General features: G+C 38.7%; 1 protein-coding gene across 2 annotated transcripts in view; it reads right to left on the reverse strand.

Moving 5' to 3' along the window:
• The window catches only part of ROS1 (ROS proto-oncogene 1, receptor tyrosine kinase), a 114,839-nt gene that overhangs the window by 60,334 nt on the left and 29,498 nt on the right, over positions 1-25,007 (reverse strand). The window contains exons 9-20 of one of the 2 annotated variants that reach the window (XM_040965308.1): positions 24,521-24,643; positions 24,034-24,218; positions 22,398-22,495; positions 18,352-18,858; positions 17,478-17,731; positions 16,623-16,733; positions 15,487-15,665; positions 13,311-13,502; positions 4,983-5,083; positions 2,399-2,616; positions 1,932-2,092; positions 1,462-1,606 (exon numbers count right to left, since the gene is read on the reverse strand). In XM_040965308.1, the coding sequence (XP_040821242.1) occupies positions 1,462-1,606; positions 1,932-2,092; positions 2,399-2,616; positions 4,983-5,083; positions 13,311-13,502; positions 15,487-15,665; positions 16,623-16,733; positions 17,478-17,731; positions 18,352-18,858; positions 22,398-22,495; positions 24,034-24,218; positions 24,521-24,643 (2,274 nt within the window). The remainder of the gene's footprint in view (positions 1-1,461; positions 1,607-1,931; positions 2,093-2,398; positions 2,617-4,982; positions 5,084-13,310; positions 13,503-15,486; positions 15,666-16,622; positions 16,734-17,477; positions 17,732-18,351; positions 18,859-22,397; positions 22,496-24,033; positions 24,219-24,520; positions 24,644-25,007) is intronic. The other variant, XM_040965309.1, reaches the window with a different exon arrangement.

Raw genomic sequence — 25,007 nt, forward strand, 5'->3', positions numbered from 1 at the left:
TTCTCAAATCAGATACTTCTTTGTACTTTATTTCTGAAACCAGCTTAAAGTTTCTGTTCCAAAGATCTTTGTTAGGCACGCCAGTTTATGGGCATCTTCCTCTACTCTGAATGTAGTTTCGTACAGGAAACCACATGCAGGAAACAGGTATCTAGCCTAATCCACTCACTTGATATCACTGTTACTCAGTGTCTGCCATCTTATTTCTGTCACCATTAGCCGTGCAAGTACTTACATCCCTTCTGTTTTATGAGGTCTATCAAAGAAATCATCTTTTCTTATTCCTTGTCAAGTTTCCTCAACTCTAATGTAGGACTGGCACACAGTAAGTGCTTAATAAATATTGGTCGACTTGAGAAATTCCCTGACTAGTGTAAATTTCCTGAAGGCAAGGGCCAAATCTTAGGTTTAGTCCTTAGTGCCTCCAATATCCTCAGCTTTGAACCTCAGCTCCCAACAGCTCCCCTGTAGGATGCAATCAAGTCCGTTTCCACAGAACAATCCAGCCAATGTTGATATCCCAAAACAATCTCAAGCAGTGCATACCTGGATCCAAATGCTTCTCCAGAACCTGTCCAGGCTCCACTACGTTCCTGCCATGAGACTCATGGATAAATATTGTTGAAAGAATCTTAACAGGACAAAATGCAATGATGAATAGATCACTACATTTATTGAGCTCTTACCACCTGCCAGGTCCTGTGCTGGGACATTTGCATAAGTTAGACAGTAAGAAACTACCATTACCCACATGTGTAGAAATGACTGAATGAAGATCTGATAAAACTATAGTGAAAAGTCAGGGTGAGGTCCAAACTGTCAGGATTAGTAGTTATTTCGCGCTAGGCAACTACTGGGCTCCATTTTTTTTGCTGGCATAATCAACAGAAAAACAGCTATACTACCACCTCAAGGTGGTGTGAACATTCAAGAAAATAATATTTCTGACACATGCTAGGTATGCAGTAAGTGTTTAATAAAAAAAGAAGTGATACATATGAATGTGTCTTTTACACCATCAAATGATATACAGTGTAAAGATATTGCTAATGTCTTCTTTTAAACAGATTCAAAAGCAATCAGTCAATATAGACACCAGTTATTCACTCACAGATGAGTCTCACACATAACAGAATAGTTTGCCTTCCAAGAAACTGTCTCTGCTCTTAAATATCCGTTTCCTTCATGAAGTGTTTCACAATATGCCTGAAACAGGTCTCTATCTTACGTACCACCAAAATCAAATGACAGTCATTATAAAATCTTGAAATAGTCTTTTGGAATAATCTAATGCAGATGATTTTAACGGTATCATTCTAATCCCCAGAGAGTCATTGAAGGAGCATTGAATCAAAACACGTTTACAAAACTAAAATCCATTTTAAAATATTACTAGAAGCACATTTCAGATTATAGAAGATGAGATTCTGCTTTTTCAAGGAAAGATTTGAATCCTTGTACCTGCTTCAGGTGCTCGAAGCAATACAGATGTTTTGGGACCTTTTCCCCAGTAGGTGTAAGGAGTGACAGAAATATTCAACAAGGCATAAGGCTCCAGACCTTCCACAGCAAGTACAGGTAAAAGTTGTTGTTCACTCTCCAGGAACTAAAACATAAGCACAAAGCATTACTTTCTTAAGGAAATAATTCTAACTTACTCATTCCTAATTAGCTAAAATATTCAAACCTTGGTTCACAAAAGCTAATTTTGGTTAAGTCCCTTTTTACCACACAAACTAGTTGAAGTTCATCTGACCTGACAATTAGCACAGAACAATCAGAGATTAACTCTGAGCAAGTGTTCTCCTACTAACCAGGTCCTGTGAAAACTGTAAAAAAGGTGGACATGACTGAGGGAAAGAAGAGCAGAGATCATGCAGAGCAGGCAAGTAATCTGTTTGTGAAATGAAGTGACTAGAAATAATACATACCTTAGAAGGAGCACTAAATTCCACGTTGTAGAAAATTATACCCCAGTCTACTGCAGGGGGAGCAGCCCATAAGACTTGAAAGTTAGAAGCATTCCCTTTGATCCTAAATGAAGACTCTTGAACAGAATCAGGGATAACCTTAGGTGTAAAGGAAAAGTTTCCTAGGGGATAAAATAAAGAGAGCAAGAAAGCACATAGGTTAATGGATCCATAACTGAAAATCGTGAACAGCCAGTTACTTACAGCTAGAACAAAATTTTCCTTTCTTTTAATATATCTGGAATCATTTTTGAGGGTTTTTTTTTTTTGGCCTGTAATATTTCAGTTTGAGTTAAACTGAGTACAAACAAGCAAACAGGCACTACCGACTTTTTTGCCTAGAGTCCTAGAGAAAAAAAAGAGCTGCAATATTTATTTAACAAAAGGTGTCAGGGAAAGAGATGGTATACAACAATAAATCCTAGTACCTGGTAGAGGCTTGAGAGATGTCTGAATAATTGTGAATTGATTAAATTTGGCTGGCTCTGAAACAGACACACTGGTTCTCTGACCTATTTCCTGAGCTGTTATCATCCTAAAGCCGTTGATCCAGAAGAGCCGACCGCTATAGTACATCAAAGCATTCTGTGAAATTTCCGAAGAACTCCAGGCTGCAAATTCTGTGATGGAGGTATCCCCAGTGCCTCTAAAATATAACATCAGTTAGTCTGTATCTGCAATGCGAGAGGCACAAGTAACCGCAAGTCTTATGAGAAAATGTATTTATTAGTATGCTAATGTGTTCATGTACAAAAAAAACACTTTGCAATAGTAATGGTCATTGTTTATAGACCCACATGAAATTGATTTCTTACCTTTTTCTTTAAGTAATAATTCTAAACCAATTTGTTCAGGGGCTTTTCTCATTAGTGTGATGTTGTAACATAGCAAGTGTGTTTATGTAGCAGGCGGTTTTCAAAGTATTGGCATTTGGGTAATATTCTAAATCATTAGTACCACAGGATTTCTAAGTATTTCAAGGTTTCCAATACACTTTCTTCAGCAGAAAAAGAAATACGACAAGATGTTATAAGACTTGGAATAAGGTCACCACTCAGAAATAAAAAAAGCAAAAAAGAAAACTCATACTATAAATCTATTCTCTGAACCCATGTAACAGCTCCACTTCTGATTCCAGTTTCCTGCATACACACACCCTGGAAGGCGGTAGTGACGGTTCCAGTAGCTGTGTTCCTGCCACTTGTGCGTTAGGATTCTGATGGAGTTTCCAGCTCCTAGCTTCAGGCTGACCCAGTAGGCATTTGGGAAATGAATACAACAGCTGGGAGTGTGCGTGTTTCTCTCTCTCTCTCAATAAAGAAACAGAAATACATATGTACTCTGTCATCTGGCATTTCCACTCCTAGGTATTTATTCTAGTACTATAACAAAATTCCTTATGTACAAACACAATTTTTTTCATGATAAAATTAGGAAGCAATCCAAATGCTTAGAAAGAGAATGAAAAATCACACTATGATATATTTAGACAATGAAACATAATATCCAGGAATAAAAATGAAAGCAAACACATATAAAAACACGGAATCTCAGAAGATGCTATGCCAGGCAAAAGAAGCCATATACAAAAGCACATTATTTCAGAGGAGGGAGGTGGCAGTTGGGAATGAGCACAAGAAATGCTCTAGGATGATCGATTTTTTATTTTAAACGTACTTGTTAAAGCTGGAATGAGCACTTGGGATCTGAACATTACACACTACATATATTGAATCCAATTTTTAAAAGCAAAAGTATAAAAAAAGCATAGAAAAATTCCTGACAATACTAATACAGAAGATACAGAGATGCTAACAAAAACCAGTAGGATGCTTGCTTTGAGGACACAGAGCAGGAGTAAAATTTGTGTGGTTCTTTCTTCTCTCCAGTTCTCATCTGTACCATCACAGGATGATCGTTGTTTATAGAATTTTTTTAACATGTAATACCTTTACATTTTATGGGATTTAATGCACTGTTTCTACACATGTGTACAGCATGAGCTGATCAAATGAGGTAATTAGTATTTTCTCTCTGTTTGGAACCTAGAAGCTCCTCTTTTCTAGATTGTCACACAGGGATAATAAATTATCATAAACTGCAGTAACTCCTACAGGGCAGTGGAGCTCCAGAATCCACACTTTATCTAACTCTGGGCAGCATAATCCCATCTTTCTCTCTCCCCTCTTCTCCCACCATGTGTAGTACTTGCCCTTATAATTTCAGATTAACATTTTTTTTAACTTCCACTTTCGAAAGAGTATGTGATATTCAAATTTCTGTGTCTTGCTTACTTCACTTTACCTAATGCTTTCCACCTCCCTCCACTTTGCTATAAGTGTGAGAACTCCATTTATTTTATGGGTTAGTAATATTTTATTGTGCTTATATATATATATAATATATATAATTTGTTATATATATTATATATAATATATATAATATTTGCCTTATTTAACTATCAATCCCTCAAGGGATGTTCATGTTGCTTCCATATCCATATCTTAGTTATGGTGAAAGCATGGCAGTGTAACTCTTTATTTGACGTGCTGATTTCATTTTCCATGGATACATACCCAGAAATGAGATAGCTGGAACATTGGTAGATCCATTTTTAGTTTTTTGAGGAATCCCTAAACTGTTTTTCAAATAGCTCTAATAATTTTCATTCTCATTAGAAAAGGGTTCCCTTTCATCCACACAAGGAGTTTCTTTACCACTCTTTCATTTATGCTCCATTTTGTTATGATGCAGAAAAGCCCATCCTACATTTCCTGAACTCTTGAACTGCATTCTCTTTGGTGTCTCCACTCTACTCTCTTCATACCAGCACTCACCATGTAGTACTGCAATTAATTGTTTACAAAATTATCTTTCTCCATAAGTACAATGCCTGCAATGTAATGAGTGACGGTAAATGTTTACTGAAAGAATAAATCAAGTCTCTTGCATTACCACTTACAACCAAGGGGCAAGTTACTCTCTCAGTTGCCTTTCAGGGGTACTGCTTACCTCTGACCCCGAAGAACAGCTGTGTAAAGGTGAATACACTGACTATCTTGAACCAACCAATACAGCAGCCCATCCCTGAGGTCTAAAGTGAGGGCAATTACCTACAATGAAAACACAGTGAGAAAATGAACCAAACATGCTTCAAGCAAGTTTTGTAAGTGATGCATTTCTTCTTACTTAGCATGCTCTTTACAATATACTCAGTGATGCTTATTACCTTCTGTTGAATATAAAATTCTGTGATTTTATATATATATGTGTGTATATATAATGCTATTTAGAAAGAAGCACTAGTTTCAATCAATTCTCCCAAAGTCAAAATATAGCTTTTTTTTTAGCTTTTATATGCTTAGCTCCAGTGGTTACCAAGGCATGATTCTCATACTAACAGCAGCAGCACCTGAGAACTTGGTACAAAAACAAATTATTTAGATTTACTAAATCTCAAATTCTAAGCATGTGTCAATCCTTTCCTAAAGCCAGCCTTCACTTTGGATTTTTCAGCCACCCAAGACAATGAATTTTGTAGATGTTTAAATAGTTGTTCTCAAACATTGATACACATTAAAATCGTCCATGGAAATTTAAAAAGTTTTCATTCCCAGCCTCTACTCTATTAAATTATAATTTCTGGGAATGGAATCTGGTCTCAGTTATGTTTTAAAAATCCCTGTATATTTCCAGTATGTCGCCAAATTTGAGAAATCAATGACTTAAACTATTTTGAGTTGCCTTTTGTTTTGTTAACTGCACCCAAAAACATTCTTATACAATTCACAAAGATTATACTCAGAAGGTGTTTATAAATGAACAGACATGTCCAAACAAAGTTGTACTTCCAGATGACATCTGAAAATAACTTCTCACTACTTAGTTGTGTCTGTTTTCATCTGTATCTTAATTTTACAACCAGTTGTCCAGGTGAGTCCTGAGAAAGACTACTTTTACAAAATAGAGTGCATGTGAAAGAAGTTATTATGCAAAGGCCATTTTCTTTCTCTCCTTGACTTTAAAACATAGACGTAAATGTTTTATGGATATTTGTAGATTTTTTCCAAATTCATTGTCAGGAGCTTGACCACAGAGTAATAGAATTTAGGGCAGACTAAGATGCTGAAAGTTAACAGGTAGGATAACAGTTCATTATGGCTCAAATAATTGAGTCCATGCCATCCACATGGGACATCTGGATTAAATATTGTCATTCTGGCTTCGGTGTGACCTATTGTGACCACTGTAGGCATAGATGAATAAGATATCAGATGAAATACTCTGTGTTTTCTTCTCCCTCTCCTTCTCTCTTTACTTCATTCTATGAATAAACATCACAGTATACATCTCCGCTCCTGAATAAAAGATGAACTCCTAATGAAACTTAGATATTATCTTGACAATAGGATGCTGGACTTTCTACCGTTGTCTATCTCTACAATGTCATGATACACTTAAACAGAAGAATGATGGACTAGTGACTTTTGTTGAAAGACTATACTATTGTTATAATCAAGGGTACAAAAGTGTGGGGGAGGAAGGATGAAAGGGAAAACCCCTGAGCTTAAGCAACTGTATCATAAAAAATAAAAATCAATACCACATGTTTGCCTTGATTTAACCTGTAATTTTTTGTTTGGTTGTTTATTATTTTTTTTGAACCTGTCATTGATACTGTCTCAACCCAGATGTTTCGAAGAATGGAACTTGCATTATCTTTAACATATTGTTTACCCAATACTGTGTCAATTAATTCCATAATGTTGTATATTGATACTGAGGTTTTGTTGGGGATTTTATATGACCAGATCTTTACTCTGTTAGCCCTACCTTCAGACCAGAGAAGGTCTCCCCAAGAGGCCACTGAACTTATCTGGACAATAAGACGCTGAACTTTAGGCTAGGCATGTGTTTGCAAGGAATGAATCTCAACTGAACTTGAACTATGGTTATGCAGCAAGGTGGAGGAATCCACCATGGGGGGAGGGGTAGGGAGGGGTGGGGGGAATCCCCAGCGCCTATAAAACTGTACCACATAATACAACGTAAACAACAATAAAAAAATAAATAAATAAAAATTAAAACAAATAACTAATTTTCTTATACTTACAGATTGTGAAACTACATGATAAATTTGTGAATTATCTAAATGAAGGACAGTTCATTGAAGAGCATTGCTGAGTGCAAAATGTGTTGCCTTTAAAATTATCCCCTAGGGGTCAGCACTGTAGCATAGTTAGCTAAGCTGACCCTTGCAAGGCAGGCAGCCCATATGGGTTCCAGTTCCAGTTCTAGCTGCTCCACTTCCGATCCACTTCCCTGCAAATACATCAGTTAAAACACTGGGGTATGGCTGAAATGCTTGGACCCTTGCACCCACGTGGGAGAGCCAGAAGACATCCTAACCTCCATTAGCATTCATGGAAACATATGGATCAGACTTAGAATCAAGGAACATGAATACAGATTTGCAAAAGCAGCAGCAACACTTTCAGGCCTAGAGAGGATTCAGAGTAGTAATCTAAAGAAATTTCATTGAACGCACTGAGAAATGTAATGACTCACTTGTTTATGGAAATGCCCTCTGGCCACTCCAGAGCTTTTTTTCCTGGCTACCGAAAGTGCTCGAATGACAAGATCAGTAAGATCTGGCAATTGGGGGATTAATGACAAAGCCAGGAAGGTGGAGAGGAAGTTACTCTTGAGACAGTACTATATTCCACACTTTTACAAAAAATGAAAGTATTTTCCCCTAAGATTTACATGACACACAGAAAGTAGAATTTCTTTGTATTCAGGCTCAAGAGGTTACAAAACAGAATCATGGGAGCTTTTTATTATTTGTCAGGAGTGATTAATATTTGAATATGGTGCATACATTTTATCTCTATTAAATATCTGTTGTAATCTGCATATGTAAATCAGGTCTCTTTAAATATTTTAGGAGCTATAGCACATATGTAAAAAAAATAGGGGACAAAGTAAAGCAACAATTGACTTCTAATGATCTGTTAAAATAGTTGTAAATCTGTTGTTTCTATTAAGGAAAAAGGCCAAAATGATTATTTTAAAAGGGGGATTAATAAAGTAAAAATAGAATTAATGATTTATTTCTTGTTAATGTTTAATTTCAAATTTCTTACAAAGAATATATATCACTATGATGATCAGAAAAAAAACAAGATTTCAAAAGACACATGGATATCTATGCTGTAAACAGATGTGAGGGAAGCAAACTCTGCTCCTAAAAACTTAAGAAAAAAATAACATGTTTTAGAAATGCCACTATATCAGGTATGTTCTTTAGATTTCCAATAGTAAGAAATTAACCATTTTTTATTTCTTTTTTCATTATCCACAGTATTCCTTTATTTTATTTCTTTTTTTAATGTTATTTTTGATTGTGTTTATATAGTTGATTAGAGTGGGAAAGGTTAAGGATAAAGGGAAAGTGGGAGAAATCATTGTTTTCAATTTTTTTTCTTCTTTCTGTATCTTGGGGAAGGGGAGAAACAAGGGGATTGCCACACTCAACCTCTCAAACCCCCTCAGTACCCAGAGTTGGGGAACAACTACCTGATGTCAGCTCAGGCATCCCCAGTGTAAAGTATGCTCCGAGCATCCTGCTCAAGTGGTTTTGGTAGTTCTTAAATGCTGTCCATCTTGCTTATCCAAAGATGAGGAAATCCTTCCAAAATCATTGACTGACATTGGTCACCTTAGGGTCTCCATTCACCCAGGTATTTGCTGTCAATGCTTGACTGGGGTAGTTCACCAGTTTGTTCTGCCCTTCATCCTCTGTTATAGCAGCAGATGTCCTCTGCATGCTCTCATGGACTTCCATATCTCCCATGTGCATCTGGGCATGCTGTTTACTGCTCTGTTTAAGCCATTGAGGAGGCTCAGTTTTGATACATGAACTCCACAATCAGAACACAGCTCCTACAATTCTCCCCATGGTGGGAGCTCTGTTTCCAGTGGTTTAGTTGAAGGGAATCCCCAAAGAAAACTCATGTGAAGCAATCCCAGACTTGAACCGTGTGTGATTGCCAAGTAAGGACTCTGCCTCTGTCCATCACCCACATCAGCCTACCCACACACTAGTAGTTTCAACTACACTAGTAGTTGCAATTGCTTGGTCAGCTCTGTCACCAGCCCCGCCTCTTAAATTTATCCTCTCTAACTCATTGTTCATTTAGTAGCATGTTGTTCCAAGAATTTACAATTTTCCTGGGATACTTTAATTTATGGATCTCTAGTTTCTCAAGTGGTCCTGGAATCTCTCTGGAAGGTTCAGAGCACAGACCTTTCAGGTGGGCACAGACTCTGTTCTCACTCCACATGTCCCTCTCTCAGAATGTCCACACCCCAGCTGCTCTCCCCCCAGTGGCTCGTTCCCCAATGGTATGCCATCCTCAGTCAGGGGGCACCCAATCAGATGCCTGCGGGCTTCTCCTCAGACTTGCCTTCCTTCGCTAGTGTTTTCTCCTATGGGTTCATCTGCCTCCCACCGTCTGCTTGGGGAGGCTCCCACTGGGAGTCTCCGGGTGCTGGTTTGAGACTCACAGGTTTTTGTCTGTGGCCTGGTTTGCTCCTCTGTGCTCACACTTTGGGGCTGCAGGTGGCAATCCTGAACGTCATCATCGCAGCACCAGTTACCCTCTGGTGGACACGAGGGAGCCTTGGTCACCTCAGCTGGCAATTGTCTTCTTCCACTTCTCTGCTCCACTGGATCATGCCCTAAAGTTTTCTGCACTCTCAGCTATACCTGCCTTTTGCAATCAGCCATGTTTCTGTCTTCCATCAGCCCCGTCTCTTACATAAACCAATGGAAGCTGTGACCCAGCCCCACCCTGCCCACCACACACTCAGCCCTCACATACACCAGCAGGAGCTACAACCTAATCAAAACAATTCCCAATAACTACCACTAGCCCTGCCCCCAGCCCTGGTTACTGTGCCTGCCAGTATGTTCAGCAGATTGATCCAGTCTGTCTGTATCCCATTCAGCTCTTGTACTCATCAATGAGTGTTGAAGCCTAGCACAACCCAACCGAGACCCTACCCAACCTACACTCATGCTGGTAGGTCCCACCGAACAACTGTCTAGCTTGGTACATCCCCAACCGTGGTTCCCATGCTCACCAGTGAGAGCTGTAGTGCATCAGAGAGGTACCAACAGTTCCTATACTAGGTCCACTCCCAGTCCTGGATCTTGGTTCTGCATTTAGCTTAACAGGATTTGCCACCCGCCCCCTCCCCCGCCCCAGTCCTAGCACTTGCCAGCCTGATGCTGCAGCAAAACCCAATTAGCCTACTCTTAATCTAACCAATGCATGCACTAGTGAGTACACTCAGTTAGCCCAGCCTGGCTGTTCCCCTACCCTGGCTCACATACAGGCCAACAGGTATTATATCCCTGCCCAGCCTGATCTGCTCCCAGCCCCAGATGTTATATTCACCAGTGGGAGCAGTGGCCCAATAGGAGTGTCCCCACAGCCCCTCTAATGGACACACACAGTCCCCCCTCCACTGTCTCACGTGTACACTGGGTGCTGTTGTCTATTGTGTCATGGCCTGTCTCACCTCAGCATTTGCCAGTGGGTGCTATAGCCTGGCACAGCCCAGTCTGCCCTCAGTTCTAGCTCATGCAGGTAGGTACTGCAGCCTGCTCCAGCCAAGACAATCTCAGCCCCAGCCCTAATGTGAACTGGCTGTTATTGTAGCCTATCCTGGTCTGTCCTTCACCCCATCATGGTTCTCGCATCTTCCAGTGGGTGCTACAAAGTGACCCAGCCTGACCTGTCCCCAAACCTGACTCACATACATGCTGCCAGATACCATAACTTGGTCTTGTCTCCCAGCCTTGGTTCTTGCGCTCACTGACACAGGATTTCCCCAAACTCCTCTATCAGGTCTCCTTCCAATGGCATACCTCACAGACACCAGTGGGTCCTTGGCCCAGACTAACTTAGTCCACCTCCTATCCTGAAAGGAACATTGCCCAGCTGGCCTATACTCATTTCAGTTCTCACTACTGGATGCTACATCCTAGCCACATCTGGTTCACACTCAGACACAGCTTTCATATGGTTCAGTAGGGCCAGAAACCTAGCCTAGACCATCCTACACCCTTGCTAGCTCTTGTGCGTGCCAGTGGGTATTGAAGCCTAGCCTAGTCTAGCATACCTCAGACCCAGCCCACACCAATGCCAAGTGACACAGTAGTCATGTCCCACACTAACTGCTGGCCCTATTTCAGCTCTCACACTCACCGGAGGGAACCACTACTCAGCTGGGGTGTCCACTTTACTCCCCAGGCACAGATGTTGCATGCCAGTGGTTGCTCTGACACAGCTTTGCATAACCCATCCCCCATCTTGGCCTTTGCCATCAGATGCAGCAGCCTGACCTGCCCACCCCCATTCCCAACTCCTGCTGGTAGGTGTTGAAAACTAACCCTGCCCTGTCTGCTCCCATCTCTGGCTCATGCAGACTGGTAGGTGTGACAGTCTAGTCTGGCATGACCTACACTTCAGCCTGTTTCCTGTACATGCCAGTGAGTTAAGGTTGACCCAGGCCTGCCTGGGTCTCCCTGGTCCACCTCTTTTAGAGCCAACCCACAGACTTTCTGGCAAGTGAAGCTACCTTGCCCAGCCTGAATCATGGAGCCACAGCTGACTAGTGGAGTTTTCAAGTTTCTTCCACTAGGTCCACTCCCACACTCAGATTTTATATGTGCCAGAAGGTACTAGATCTTTACCTGGCATTGTACACACACCCCTCCCATCAAGGCCTTTGTATAAGTCAGTGGATGTTACCACCCAGCCTACCCCACACCTTATAATAGGGTATGACTGCAGGTGCTGTAGCCTGAACGGGCCAGCCTATTCCAACCCCAGTACCCGTGAGTGTGAATTGGTTCCATGGTTATGCCTAGCTCAGCCCATCACAACCCTGCCCCCAGCTCTTAAGTAAGCCAGAAGAAACTGCAGGTCCACAGGGGTGGGTCCACATATCCCCTACAGAATCTGCCAAATCATGCTGGTTAGTGTCATGGCCCAGCCTAAGCTGACCAGTCCCCTATTCCTACACTCACTGGTGAGTATTGTGATCTAGCCCTGCCAGGTGAACTAACAGCCCTAATTTTAGGGTACACCAGTGGGTGGTGGTTGGCAGTGGTCATTGTTACCTAGCCCAACTCAGGTCTCCCTCTTGGACAAGTGCATCAGTCTGACACAGAAAAGTACTTTGGCTTCCCCCTTCCAAACTGCTCCATTTCATCCCCCTTGCTTACCTGCAAGGACAGTGACTTTGTCAGTGGATGTCCCCCAGAAGTCATTCCTAACCTTCAACATACTCCATCAGTGCATCAATGGTCCTCCCTTCCATCCTCCCTCACATCCTCATACCCCTTCCCTGAGCACTCCATAGTCACTGTGCCCAGGAACACATGGGTTCCCCAGCCTGGTCTTCCCAAGTCCAGCATTTTGGCAGTATAGCATGCTGGCCTGGAGCTCTACCTGCTCACCAGAGACCCAGGATCATAGACAGGTTCCAAGATCCAGTCCTCTGGCAAGTATGAAGGTCTGGGACTTTTCCTCCCCCCACCGCACCTGGGACACAAGTGTGCAAGAAAGATCTCCGGGAATGGCCCATGGCCACACCACGCTATCAGTGGTCTTTCCCTTTCCTCTCCCACCTGTCACTGGAACCTAAACACATGTGCAATCCCAGGCCCACTCCAACAGCTCCCAGTACAAGTCCCAGAATGTATGCAAGAGAGTCAAGCTGCTGGTGGCTCCTGCTCCACAAAGGCAAGAGATTAAGTACTGAGCATTTACCATTATCCTAGAACTGTTTCCACTGCTTCACATGAAACCTCACATGAAACTCTGAGAGGAATGACAATTGTTAGTCTTATTTTGATAGGGAACCACACAGAACAGTCACATAATGTATCTATGGGTCACACAAGTTTTAGAAAACCTAATACCAAAATTAATCAATTAAAGATGAAAAATCTAATCATCACCCAAAAGAAATTCTAAAATATTAAAGAAACAATATTAGAGACTATAAAACAGGAAGAATTAAAATGTTTTCATGAGTAGGTTCATTTAAAATAGATTAAGCAAACTACAAAAATTGAATTTATGTAATATAGTATGACCATCAAATAAAGCTTCAAGAAAGTTTGGCTATACCAAAATCTTGATATAAGTTTCCTTTTGGATTCTATTAACTATTCAAAATAAGTGGGAGTAGTACTGCCACATCAATAGAGCAGTATCATTTAGCATTACTTAGTGTTCAGATATCGTTTTCTTTTGTTACCTTTTTCCCAGAAAACCAAGGCTGCGCCTGTAGTATAAGCAAACTTTCACCATTGAGTCTGGTGCTTTCAACTGAGTAGAGTGTGGTCCAATAGAGATATCCACCAACTGAATCAACCACCATGTCATTCACCAACAGCTTCACGTGAGTCACAACATCTGTATGTCCTGTCAACACTGACTGCCTTTGTATCTACAAAACATAGTAGTATGGTCAGTTCATGATTTTCAAATTACATTTTTTGTAATTTATTAAGTCTTTTGGAAACTCCTGCATTTATTCATTCAATCACAAGTATGTGCTCCAAATCGTTTATGGAGAGTAAGGCTGTATTGTGCACTGGGTTAAGTTGCTGCTTGGAAATCTAAATGGAGGTATAGCTTACATTACGTTCTGCCTCTGCATCTAATCCAACTTCCTGCTAACCTGTGCCTGGGGAGGTGGTAGATAATGGCTCAAGTATTTCAGTCCCAACCACACACATGGGCGACTCAGATAAAGCTTGTCTCCTGACTTCAGCTTGACCCACTCCTGGCTATTGTAGGGATTTGAGGAGTGAATCAAAATGTGCCTCTTAATTGCATGTTTCCATGAACTTTTTGTAGGATCCTTATATTTTATCAGCATCAGATTCTATCAGACAGAGCACATCCCCTCATGGAGTTCATCTGTTTTGGTGTCTATAAAGAGAGGGCAAATACATTTTATTTGAGTTAAAATAATAGCTATCCTTCTCTGTCTTTCAAATAAGCAACAAAATAATTTTAAATAAAATATATTTGATTAGACTCCTGAAAAGATATGTACATAATTGTAAATCATAACATCTTATTTTTAAAATATTAGCACCTGTAATTTTCATAATGGGCCTATAAGGATTTTTGTTTCCTACAAGGATTTTCATATGGGCTTATAAGGATTTTTTTTCAAAAGCAAACTAAAATAAATTAAATGAAGCAACTTATCCTGGAGTTAACAGCTTCATACAAGGCAAAGCAAATATACAAAACCAAGGTTTTGTATCTAATCTTCTACTTCCTCCTTCAAAATTATATGTAAGCTAATCCTTTTTAGGGAGTATTTTGTTATTAACTCCATTAAACTCTATTCTACCTGAAAATCTTTGCAACTTAAAAATTCATTCTATATCATATTGGTTTGTTTGTAATACATTGCTCTGTATGCTTCTTGCATTATTTTATATAAATATTATATACATATAAAGTATGTATGTAACAAATGTTGATGGTTGTATTAAAATCTCTGAATTCTGCATCGTACAAGTGTCAATTTTATTATGTTAACTGTATCTCAATAAAACTTCTACTTTTGTAAACAAGTAGGGACATGTATCTTATTTATCTGTTATACCTTCTCTCAAGGCTCTCCACATGTTGGTACTAGATAAATGACTTTGGACATAGAATAAATGTACTTAACAACTGCTCTCTGATTAGAAAGCAATTTTAGTAAAATCCTTAACCTGTTAGGTGTGTTAAGGTGTTTTAATTTTGTCACTTGGCCTACTCTCTACCTTACTCTGCTCCCTTAGGTTGACGTTTGTGGATTTCATCAACTGAGCTACCTTATTCTCCAGCTTCCAGTGAGGTTGATCAATGGAAACACAGACACAAGTCAACAGACAGGAGATAAGAAGGTGTAGATACTTGTCCCATCAGCTCACCCCTTGTCATACCCCGTATGAGTGGGGTTGGTGGATTTCCATGTCTAAGGTCAGAGTTCTACGTCAATAACTATCACCAGGTTCTTCCTGTCTTTCACACCAGGAGCTCTATCTTCCCACACTGCCAGCCCAGAGGATACATTGCCAGCCCTGGTCATATCTCCCACTCTTGTCCACACATTTGAAAACAGTGACTTAGTTTCCTTTCATTGTGCTTTGGAGCACACTATCTTCCTATCAGGACACTGATCCACTGTCAGCCTTTTAAAATGTTTATTTTAATATGTTGTTAAAATATATAACTGCTACAAGAAACAACAATATAGAAGCTTCTTTACATTGAAATGCACTTAAAACTAAGTATGTTTATAGATATTAAACGTATTACTTCATAGAGAGTGCACAAGTAAGAAAAAAAGTCACTAAAACACCATATAAGTCTCTGAGGTAAGCAGTGTTCTATAACACCTATGACACTAGAATATAACTTACCACATATGTCTTTCCAGCCCAGTAGAGGAAGTGGCCTAGCCACTCAAAAGCTAAAGCCCCTGCTCCTGCAATATTGGGTATGTGATAATTCTCTGAGACATCTGTTCCATTCATCAGCCACACGTAAACATCGCCTTTCATGTCACTGTAGTAGAGGCTGTTGTTATACCAATCCATATCTTAAAACAAAAGGGAATTGTTAGCAATTATTTTTCACATTTGTCAACAAAAACATGGTGAATCAGCAAATCACATGTGTACTTCCAAATAATAATAAGCACATACAGACACAGATATTCAGCAGAACTTCAAAGATCTCTCAAGAATGTTTTGAAAATGTTTTGCCAAAATCTTAATCCCGAGTCCTGCTCCGAGCATCTTCTTGCCAAACATTGTCCCACGCTCTATACCTAACTCATTTGCATCCCATGAAGTAGGAATTGTCCCCATGTTTAAGAGGCAGCAAGACTTAAGGAGATAATCCATTCTGCCTGAGATCTCAAAGAGATGAAAAGAGGGAGCACCCCTATTCAAGCCAACTCCAAAGTGGCATTCTCTCTTAGTATCACACTTCCTCTCAAGTCCAACTCCCATGACAGTCAGAAATGCAGCTGTGCTTTTAGTGGCCAAATAAGTAAACATTCTAGATAGTTGTAGATGTCTTCTTCAGGCACTATCACTGGTTAGCTCATGCTTCAATCTATTGCCTTCTAAGAAAAATCACTCACTAATTACTTAATACCCCTCTTTGTCAGCAAATCCTTTCTTACACCTTGTTAAGAAATCTGCGCGACAAGTGCTTGCACTAGTCTTACAACAAATTTATGGCACCTTGCAATTATAAGCTGTCTTAATGGAACATGACAGGCTATTACTGAGAGACAACACAGATTAAAACATGCAAGCTTTCTTGAAATGAGTGCAAATCAACAAATTCATAGTTTGTGAATTATCAAATAACAATTTTTGAAAATTAAATGCTACTAACAATAGATTTCAGTCAATATGTTTTTTTACTATTTATTGATTTACTATTTTTTTTTTTACTATTTACCATTTATCTACTTGATTCTTTTTGATTTATTGAATAACTTGGAAAGTCATGACTGCTAAATGAACAAGGGATTTGTGTTTACCTGACACATTTCCTATATTAGCAGATAAAAACTCTCCTGGCCCAAAGCTATTTAACGGTTTACTCCAAAGTCCATCTTCTTTCACAGCCATGATAAATGGTGGTTCAGTAGCTGTTCAATTATAAATAAATTAAAATAAACATCACAGAAAGCCTACTTTTTAGATATATGTCTTTTACCCTAAGGCTCCCTTTACAAGGTAAAACAATATCAGTACCGCAAAGTACTATGGAAAAATACATAACTTATCTGCATAATAGAATTTTCCATCATATTAAGGGGATTTTGATTTTTTTAAAAGTACTTGAAATTGAACGTGAAGGGAAGTGTGCAGTGATACTTCTTGTATAAGTGTGTCATGGTCATGATGAAACATATTTTTCTTTAATTAATATTTGCCCTACTCCCATTTAAAGTACCCAGAAAAACTATACTAACAGCAGTATAAATGGTACAGTATAATTGATACAGTTGTTCTTCCATTGTTTTCACCCAAAAAGATGGAATTCATCACAACTGATAACCCATCAGGTATTCTTACGAGGGGTTTCTGAGGTCAGAAGCACTACAGTTCAAAGAATCAATGGAGGTAAGAAACACAGGAAGTTGAATAAAATTGTATAATTTCCCCCAGAAAATATCTTGGAAAGCTTAAAACAGCAGATTACAAAAGCATAAAATAGATATCATACATGGTTGTACGTTTTCCTAATCTGAGATAAGACACATATTCAAGAGGACAACATACCTACATTATAATTTCTTTAGCACATTAGAGGCCAGGAATTTTAAACCATACTCAGGATAAGTCTCTGCCTCTAAGAATCAGTTCCTAAATCTGGAACATTTTCTCACCTGGCACCAAGGTAGTGCCCACCGAGGGCACTGACCAGGGGCCTGACCCCTTGGGAGAACATGCTCTCACAGAAACTTTGTACTTCGTAGCACTCTGGAGCTCAGGCACATTGAGCATGGTTTCACGGATGTCAGAGAAAACATGAGTGATTTCAGGAAGATCTTGGGTTGATATTTTCACCTCATAAGTCCAGTTCTGCCAGGCTGAAGGGCCTATTTGGAAGAATTCAACAATATCACAGTTCAAAATGACAACAACAAAGCCAAGGCAAGGATCAGCAGCAACTTCATGGGAAAGTTGCTGGATGGAAATCCCTGCCATTCCACAAGCAAGGTGCCCATTCCTGCCCTACTACCAATCTTGCTGCTTTGAGACATCATTCCCAAAACCTGGGGCTGTCCTCCAGTGAAAGCTGCACATGTGCCTATGCAGAATTATCAGAGGGGATCTCTTTAACACTACCAGGGTCACCAGGATCCTAACAAAAAAAAAATCTTAATACTGATTCTAGAATAGAATTCTCAGTGTCTGTACGGTACCTTCCTCCAAACAGCCTAGCTAATATTTTCAAAAAGCTGTTCATTTTCAGCTATATTTCAGATATGCAACAAATAGGCAGAATTACCTTGCCTTAAAGTAAAAATATCAATGTTTGTAAATGCCTATTATTTAGAGATAGAGAGTGTCCAAATGTGAAACTAATGAATGTGAAACAAACATTTTTTTTTTTTTGCTTTAGCTCAGTAGCAATCTCTTGTTAGTGACAATGTAGCAACCTGTAGGCTCTCAAAATTGAATCCCAGCATGAAGCCAATCCAGTCTTCCCACAGTCCTCCATATAGGCCAGTCACAACCCTGGGGATGATGCACTTACTGGCTCCTATGGCAAGGGCAGGAGGCTTCCACTGAACCAGGGCCTGGGAAGAGCCAAACAACACTGAGAGCTCCTGCGGCCGGGATGGCAGAGGATGTGTCTGGATGGATGAGCCAAAGATGGCCAAGTTACCAAACCCAAACTCTTCTATGTGACTCAGGTCACATCCCACAATAAACTCATTAAAAGACATTGAGTCCTGTTGATAAACAGCTTTGCCATCTGTGACAATGAAGGCATTGTTTTCACAAGCAAAGCTCTTCACATCAGTAAAGGGGACGTGAGGCAGAACAAGATGAGAAGCAGAGCCATCCAGAAATGTCGACATGAAGACTTGGGCAGTGCTGTTGAAGTAAATGATTCTCTTGGATTGTGGCTTTACTGCAAAGTCCTTTAAGGTACAACGCTCCACAATTCGCACAGCTGTCCCAAGCACAGTGTCCCAAGCAGATGGCATGGGGAGATCCACTCTGTAAATGCCATCATTCAAGAGATAGAAGATATACCTGGCACAAACAAAAGATGTCTGATGTGATTCTGTGCAAAGGCAGATGAGTAACCAACCTCCTGAGCTAATTGTTATCCTGTCGTATAGTCAGAAACACCTTTGGAGTCTCTAAGTACAGGATTCCCAAGGAGCAAAGGACACAGCCTATTAAGTTAGGAGTTGATGTTATCTCATTTCAGAACTACCCAAACCACTTGGTCAGAAACCTCAGAACATGCACTACAGTGGGGCCTTGGGTTGATACTGAGTGACAGTTCCCCATACCTGGGTACTAGAACATTTGGGTGTCTGGGTGTGGCTTCCCCCTTTATCTCTTCCCTTCCCCAGACACAAGGAGAAATAGAGAATTTGAAAACAGTGTCACCCACTTTTTCCTAACCCTCGATCCTTTCCATTCTGATCAACCATGTAATCATTACCAAAAATGAAATGAAATAGAATAAATAGAATAGAATAGAATAAGTTGGTGTTGTCAAATTTTAATCTCACCCAGTCTCTTGACTATTTTAAGAGATTTTTTAAGGAATTGTGAAATTTTAAGAACATCCTTTACAATTCTTAAAGGAAAGAATATCATATGAAAATTACATAGCTATACCTCTTATTTGCTCTAAAAACACTTTCTACAAAAACACACACTTTCTTTTCAAATTTTTTTAAAAGCTTATTTGAAAGGAAGCATGACAGAGAATGCTAGAAATTTCCAATCTGCTGAGTCACATAAGGCTGATTCTATCCATAAAGAAAACAAAATATTTAAATGTTTAATTATGCAGTATAACTACTTTTACTTGTAGTGGGCTATATTTTTTAAAAATACAAATGAGTCAGGCAACAAGGCCACCATTTTACAAACCATGAAGAAATATCTCCCAAGTGAGCCAAGTAGAATCCAGCAATTAGGAGAAAAGAACCAATGACAGAAGTTAAAATTAATAGCCAATGTGAAATCATACCTCATGGTACCTAGTAGGCAGGTGATCCTTTAATAATGAAAAGGAAAACACACCACCAAAACATTTCACTAACAAGTCTATACATAGAACTTCAACACATAAAACCATAAAATTGTACATACTAATTAAGAATTTGTGATCCTGGTCCCAAATGCCAAGAAAAATATATTTTGGCTTGGTAAGTTCTTCTGATCATAAACCCATAGAATAGTTGCATTCCATCCCTCTCATCATGTTTGTCAAATCATTTCCCGTTTCCATATTTGGTCCTGCTCTTATTCCCCTTGGTGATCAATCCATATTTTATCAACATACTAAAGCTCATATGTCAGAACAATATCCTCAGATCCAAACTCCATTGTAACACATGAATTTGTGTTCTATTTCTTAAGCAAAGTTTGAAGCAGGCAAAATGCAAAGCTATTCCTGGTTTTGTTTCCCAAGGTCAAAACTGAAAATGGAATTTGAGGGAATTTCAGAGTAGAGAGAAGAAAAAAATATTGAGAATAAAGAGTAATAGTTCTTGTGCTGAAGTGAGAAAGAATTTTTAAGGTTTTTTTTTTTTTGATACAGTTTAGTTGGCACTGGCATCTCCTTTCACCCTCCCACAAGTTTCCTCCCCTACTGTCTGACCTCCTCTCCAGTCTCTGAAGTGAGAAAAACTTTAATTCTGATCACCGCTTTGGAAAGGAAAGCAGAGGTGAAGGCAGGGGAAGACAGCAGTCACATGGCAGGATTAGTACTGATGGGGGAGGGAAGAGAGCAGACTGTGTGGACAAGGGACCAGAAAAAGGGGAAAAGGTAAGGATTGTAGCCAGCAGAAATCCCATGGTGCAAAAATAACATCATAATGGAATATATTTGTAACACCAGGAAAATGAACCAGAACTCTTTGGAAACACTGCATACAAATTGTTGCTAAAAGTTACGTGCTAATTTTTACAAAAACTCTCCCATCATGGAACAGAGAGATGATTAGAAGATGAGTTCTTTTTTTTGCTGGTTGTTTTTTTGTTGTTGTTGTATTTTTTTCTCTTTTTTTATTGATATTATTTTCCATGATACAATAGAAGATGGGTTCTAGGACAAGAAGTACAACACTGTTCCCATCACAAAACAGTTATGTGATTTTAAATAATTATCAACTCTACCTTTCCCTTATCTCTGGAACTGAGACAATAAAAAATATTGTCTAACAGGGTTTAACAACAGAATGAATTATAAGAAACAATACACATATTAAGTATAAATATTAGTTATCATTATTATTTCTACTCATATTTTAAAACTTAAGCATGAATAAACTTTTCTATAATGGATTGAAAAAGCACTGAAGACAACTTATTTACATTGATTGATTTAGTGGGGAAATTTATTATCCTCAGAATGAGTCATTTTATGTAAATGCCAAAAACAAGGTTACATTTCTTAGGCTTTTAAACCTTTACAAATGAAAAAAAACAAAATCTAGAGAATCTACAGGACTTGCCTTATATCATAGAATTTTCTTTAAAAAAAATTCTGTAATGTTGCAATGCATTCAAATCTAAGACACCAAAATAAACCTCTGAAAATTTCTGAATGAATATGAATAGAATGATCTAATATTAAATCAATAATGAGCAAGAAGGCCAAGTTGTGGAAAACAGAATGTCATTGGGTTATGTTTTTTCATTCAAAACAAAAACAATCTTATTCCTAAGTGAAAGAAAAAAGTTTATCTTTCAAACACTGGCTGTACTTGCAAGCTATGAGACAGCACTCTACCTACTGTACCAACAAAGCTCCTTCTGACTCTATTAGCAATTAATCAGTTCTTATTTGGTCATCTTTCAGAAATGACCTCAGAATACCTTTCTAATTTTTACCTTCACACACAGATACATTTGTAGTTTACATAAATGCTCAGTGAGTACCTCATTTCATCCTCAAAAACAGCACTGAATAAATACTATGATCTTCTGTATGTGGATAAGCCAACAGCAGCAGACATGACGTCACTTGCTCTATGTCCTTCTGCAATGAAGCCTCACGCTGAGCTAAATAAGCCCATTTTATTTGCAACAAAAAAATTAAGTTACCTGTAATTGAAATTTTTGAATCTTTACTAGTCATCAATTCTTCTTGCCTAAGGTGAACACTTTCCTAGTAAACCGGACTCCTAATGAATGTTAAGAACCCAACCACAGAGATGATTCAGAACTTAGTCACCCAGCAAAAGCAAAGGGTTCAAGGAACAGATTTCTCATGGCATGTGCTGAGGTACGCAAAGGCACAGAGACCCGCCACTCTGAAGAGGTAAGTCCTGCACTGAAATCTCTGAGTCCCAAAGTAACATCTTTCGCTTAGACCCACATTCTACTGTGCAGAAGTGAAAGGAAAATTACTCAGCTACAGGTAAAGTTTGAGAGAAACTTCCTCTTGTCTCTAAAGAATTAGAACTTGCCTGGATTTAACTATAGTTACCTGAAATAAAATACACATATTGGCTCTTCTGCTACTGCGACGTCTCATTAGCAAGCAAGCAAATTTCCACGTTTTTGCCAAAGGAAGGGAAATCAAATTCAAAGCTAACACTTACCCATTGTAGGAATCAACCACAATTTTTTTAGGTACATTATTAGTGGGAAGAGGATTTTCCTTAATGCTTGAACAATTCTCTAAATCACAGACACATATCTAGAGAATAAAAAAATATAAAAGTGGATTAATGTTTTCCTATCTTGTCTGGTTAGCATGTATTTCCTGATCATATAGTCTATGTCTAGAATTATGTTGGTCACAAAAATTTATCAAAACAAATAAAGACTCTAAAAGGGAAATTTATATCCTATCATCACAGTCTTATTCATATTGGCATCAAGGAAGTATACAAGAGCTTACCTTCCTGAATTTTGAATGCACACACTAATTTTTAATATTTAAGCTATATTCAAGGTTCTGGACTTCTAGCTAGAGAAATGCCCTTTGGTTACTGTGATAAGCTTGAGCCTTCTGAAGAAGTAGAACTTGAAACACAGCCACACTGTGTCTTCTCAAAGATCCCAAAACTTTTAAATTCTCATAAACCTACTAAAGTTACTCTTATGGATCATTAATAGAAAATGTTCACAGCTAACTTTGATCAGGATGGACACTCTTACCAAAGGTTACCACAAGTACCACCGCTTGCTTACAGAAGATGAATTATTGATAGTATACATTAATGACATTTAAAAAAATTACAATAAGCTAAGAGGTGACTTACGAGTAGGTAGGACTGGTAATTGGTAAAAAAAAAAAATTGACCATTCTGTAGAGCCAGACAGGAAACAGTCAGCTTGGACTCACATATACCTTACTAGGCAGGACATGAAGATAAGTTACTCCTCACTAAAGTATTGAAGATTTCTCTGCACACTCCTCCTAAAACTGTTTTGTGACTCAATTTTTAACCTATGCCTTGTTAGAGTTATAAGGCTGTTTTGACTGTCCTAAAATTCATCAAGTTCAGTAAAAATTATGCTTCAGTATTATAAACAGCTAAATATAAAAATGAAAATAGACACAAGACAGCTGAATAGTACCCCATAACCATTTTAAGGTGTATAGCAGCTGGTTGTGTATAAACTAAAATTGAAATGTCAACGAAGTAGTCACAGGATGTGACTACTAACATGCTGGTCACTCAATACCATGTCAATTAACTCCATAGTGTTGTAAATTGTTGTTGATGTTATGTTGTGGCTTTTCATTGGATGGGATGATATTCTGCCAGCTCTACTTTCAGACTAGGGATGATCTCCCCAAGAAACTGTTGAATTTATCTGGACAATAAGATGCTGGACTCTCTGCATGGCATATGCTTGCAATGAAGAAATTATGACTGGATTTGAACTGCAATACTGCAACAAGGTGGAGGAATCCATCATGGTGGGAGGGTATGGGGAGGGGGTCGGGGGAATCCCAGAGTCTATGAAACTGCGTCATGAAATGAAATTAAATTTAAAAAATAAGCAAAAAAAAAGGAAGTTAAAACGTGCTACATACCTACCAAAGATTAAAAAAGGTAGACCATTCTGTAGACTAGAATAATTTGTTGCTGATTAGGTATATAATGCATAATAAGTGTCCAATGGAAATTCTTAATGAGATAAATTCATGTTTACTTATAGGTATACCAATATGTACATATCAGTATCAACATGAAATGATCCACTTTCATTTCTTAGACTAACCCGCTCCTCCATAATGAAATACATTCTCTGATAAAGCCAGTCTACGGAGATAGAAGAAATCCGTCCTGAACCTCTATAAAAAATTCTCAGATCAGACACATCAGACATGTTGGCAGCCTCCTTCACCCATATGAGCTTTCCTTCAGAGAAATAAACAGCACGCTGGGGGACATTAACTGATATTCCTAGAAGAGTTAAACAAACACATGCATATTATTGTATAACAACCATGATGGAAACTTACATCAAATAATTTCTTTAATGTTTAATATAACAGAATTCCTTTTATTTTAGAAGAAAATATTCTAAATTCTTCTACTATATTAGAATTTTAAAAGGCTATAGCCCCGATGTACCACAATTCAAAATTCAAAATAAAAATATGTTTTAAAAAAGACTACAGCCCAGAAACATTACAAAACATTTTTCTAACTGGAAGTTTGAAACTTTTGTTTTCACATTAAGAAAACTTTTCTATTATACGGACCTGTAATATTATGGTGTATAGCATTTGATCTAAGGCAATGTGCTTCATCTACTAAATGTTTTAGAGATCTCTTTCTTAGAGAAATTTTTCTGGATAAAAAGAGCCACTGTTCTTCTTCCTGGACTGTAAAAAAATAAGAAAAAAGAAAAATAACTTGTAACCAGACAGACCAAGTATGTATGTTAAAACAAAGAAAGATCAAGGCTGCGCTTCAGAGCAAGGGAACTAGTACATGCCAGAAACTTGGCCAGATTTCCTCTTCAGGGACCTGGAATACATCTCCTACCATATATTCCACATTATTTCTTGATAGGTATAGGAAGTACAGTGGCAACCATATAAGACTTACATGTATAAACCCCTAAATGCCCCCAACAATAAAGGTATCAACAGTGCTGCCACGCAGAAACTCAGGTCATCATTCTTAACCAGGACAATTTTGTTGGTGGAAGTGATCCACCCCAGCCCAAAGTGGGTCATTACATAA

Source organism: Ochotona curzoniae, unplaced genomic scaffold (genome assembly GCF_017591425.1).
Source record: "Ochotona curzoniae isolate NIBS_2020 unplaced genomic scaffold, NIBS_Ocur_1.0 scaffold_3890, whole genome shotgun sequence".
In the NCBI taxonomy this organism is placed as follows: domain Eukaryota; kingdom Metazoa; phylum Chordata; class Mammalia; order Lagomorpha; family Ochotonidae; genus Ochotona; species Ochotona curzoniae.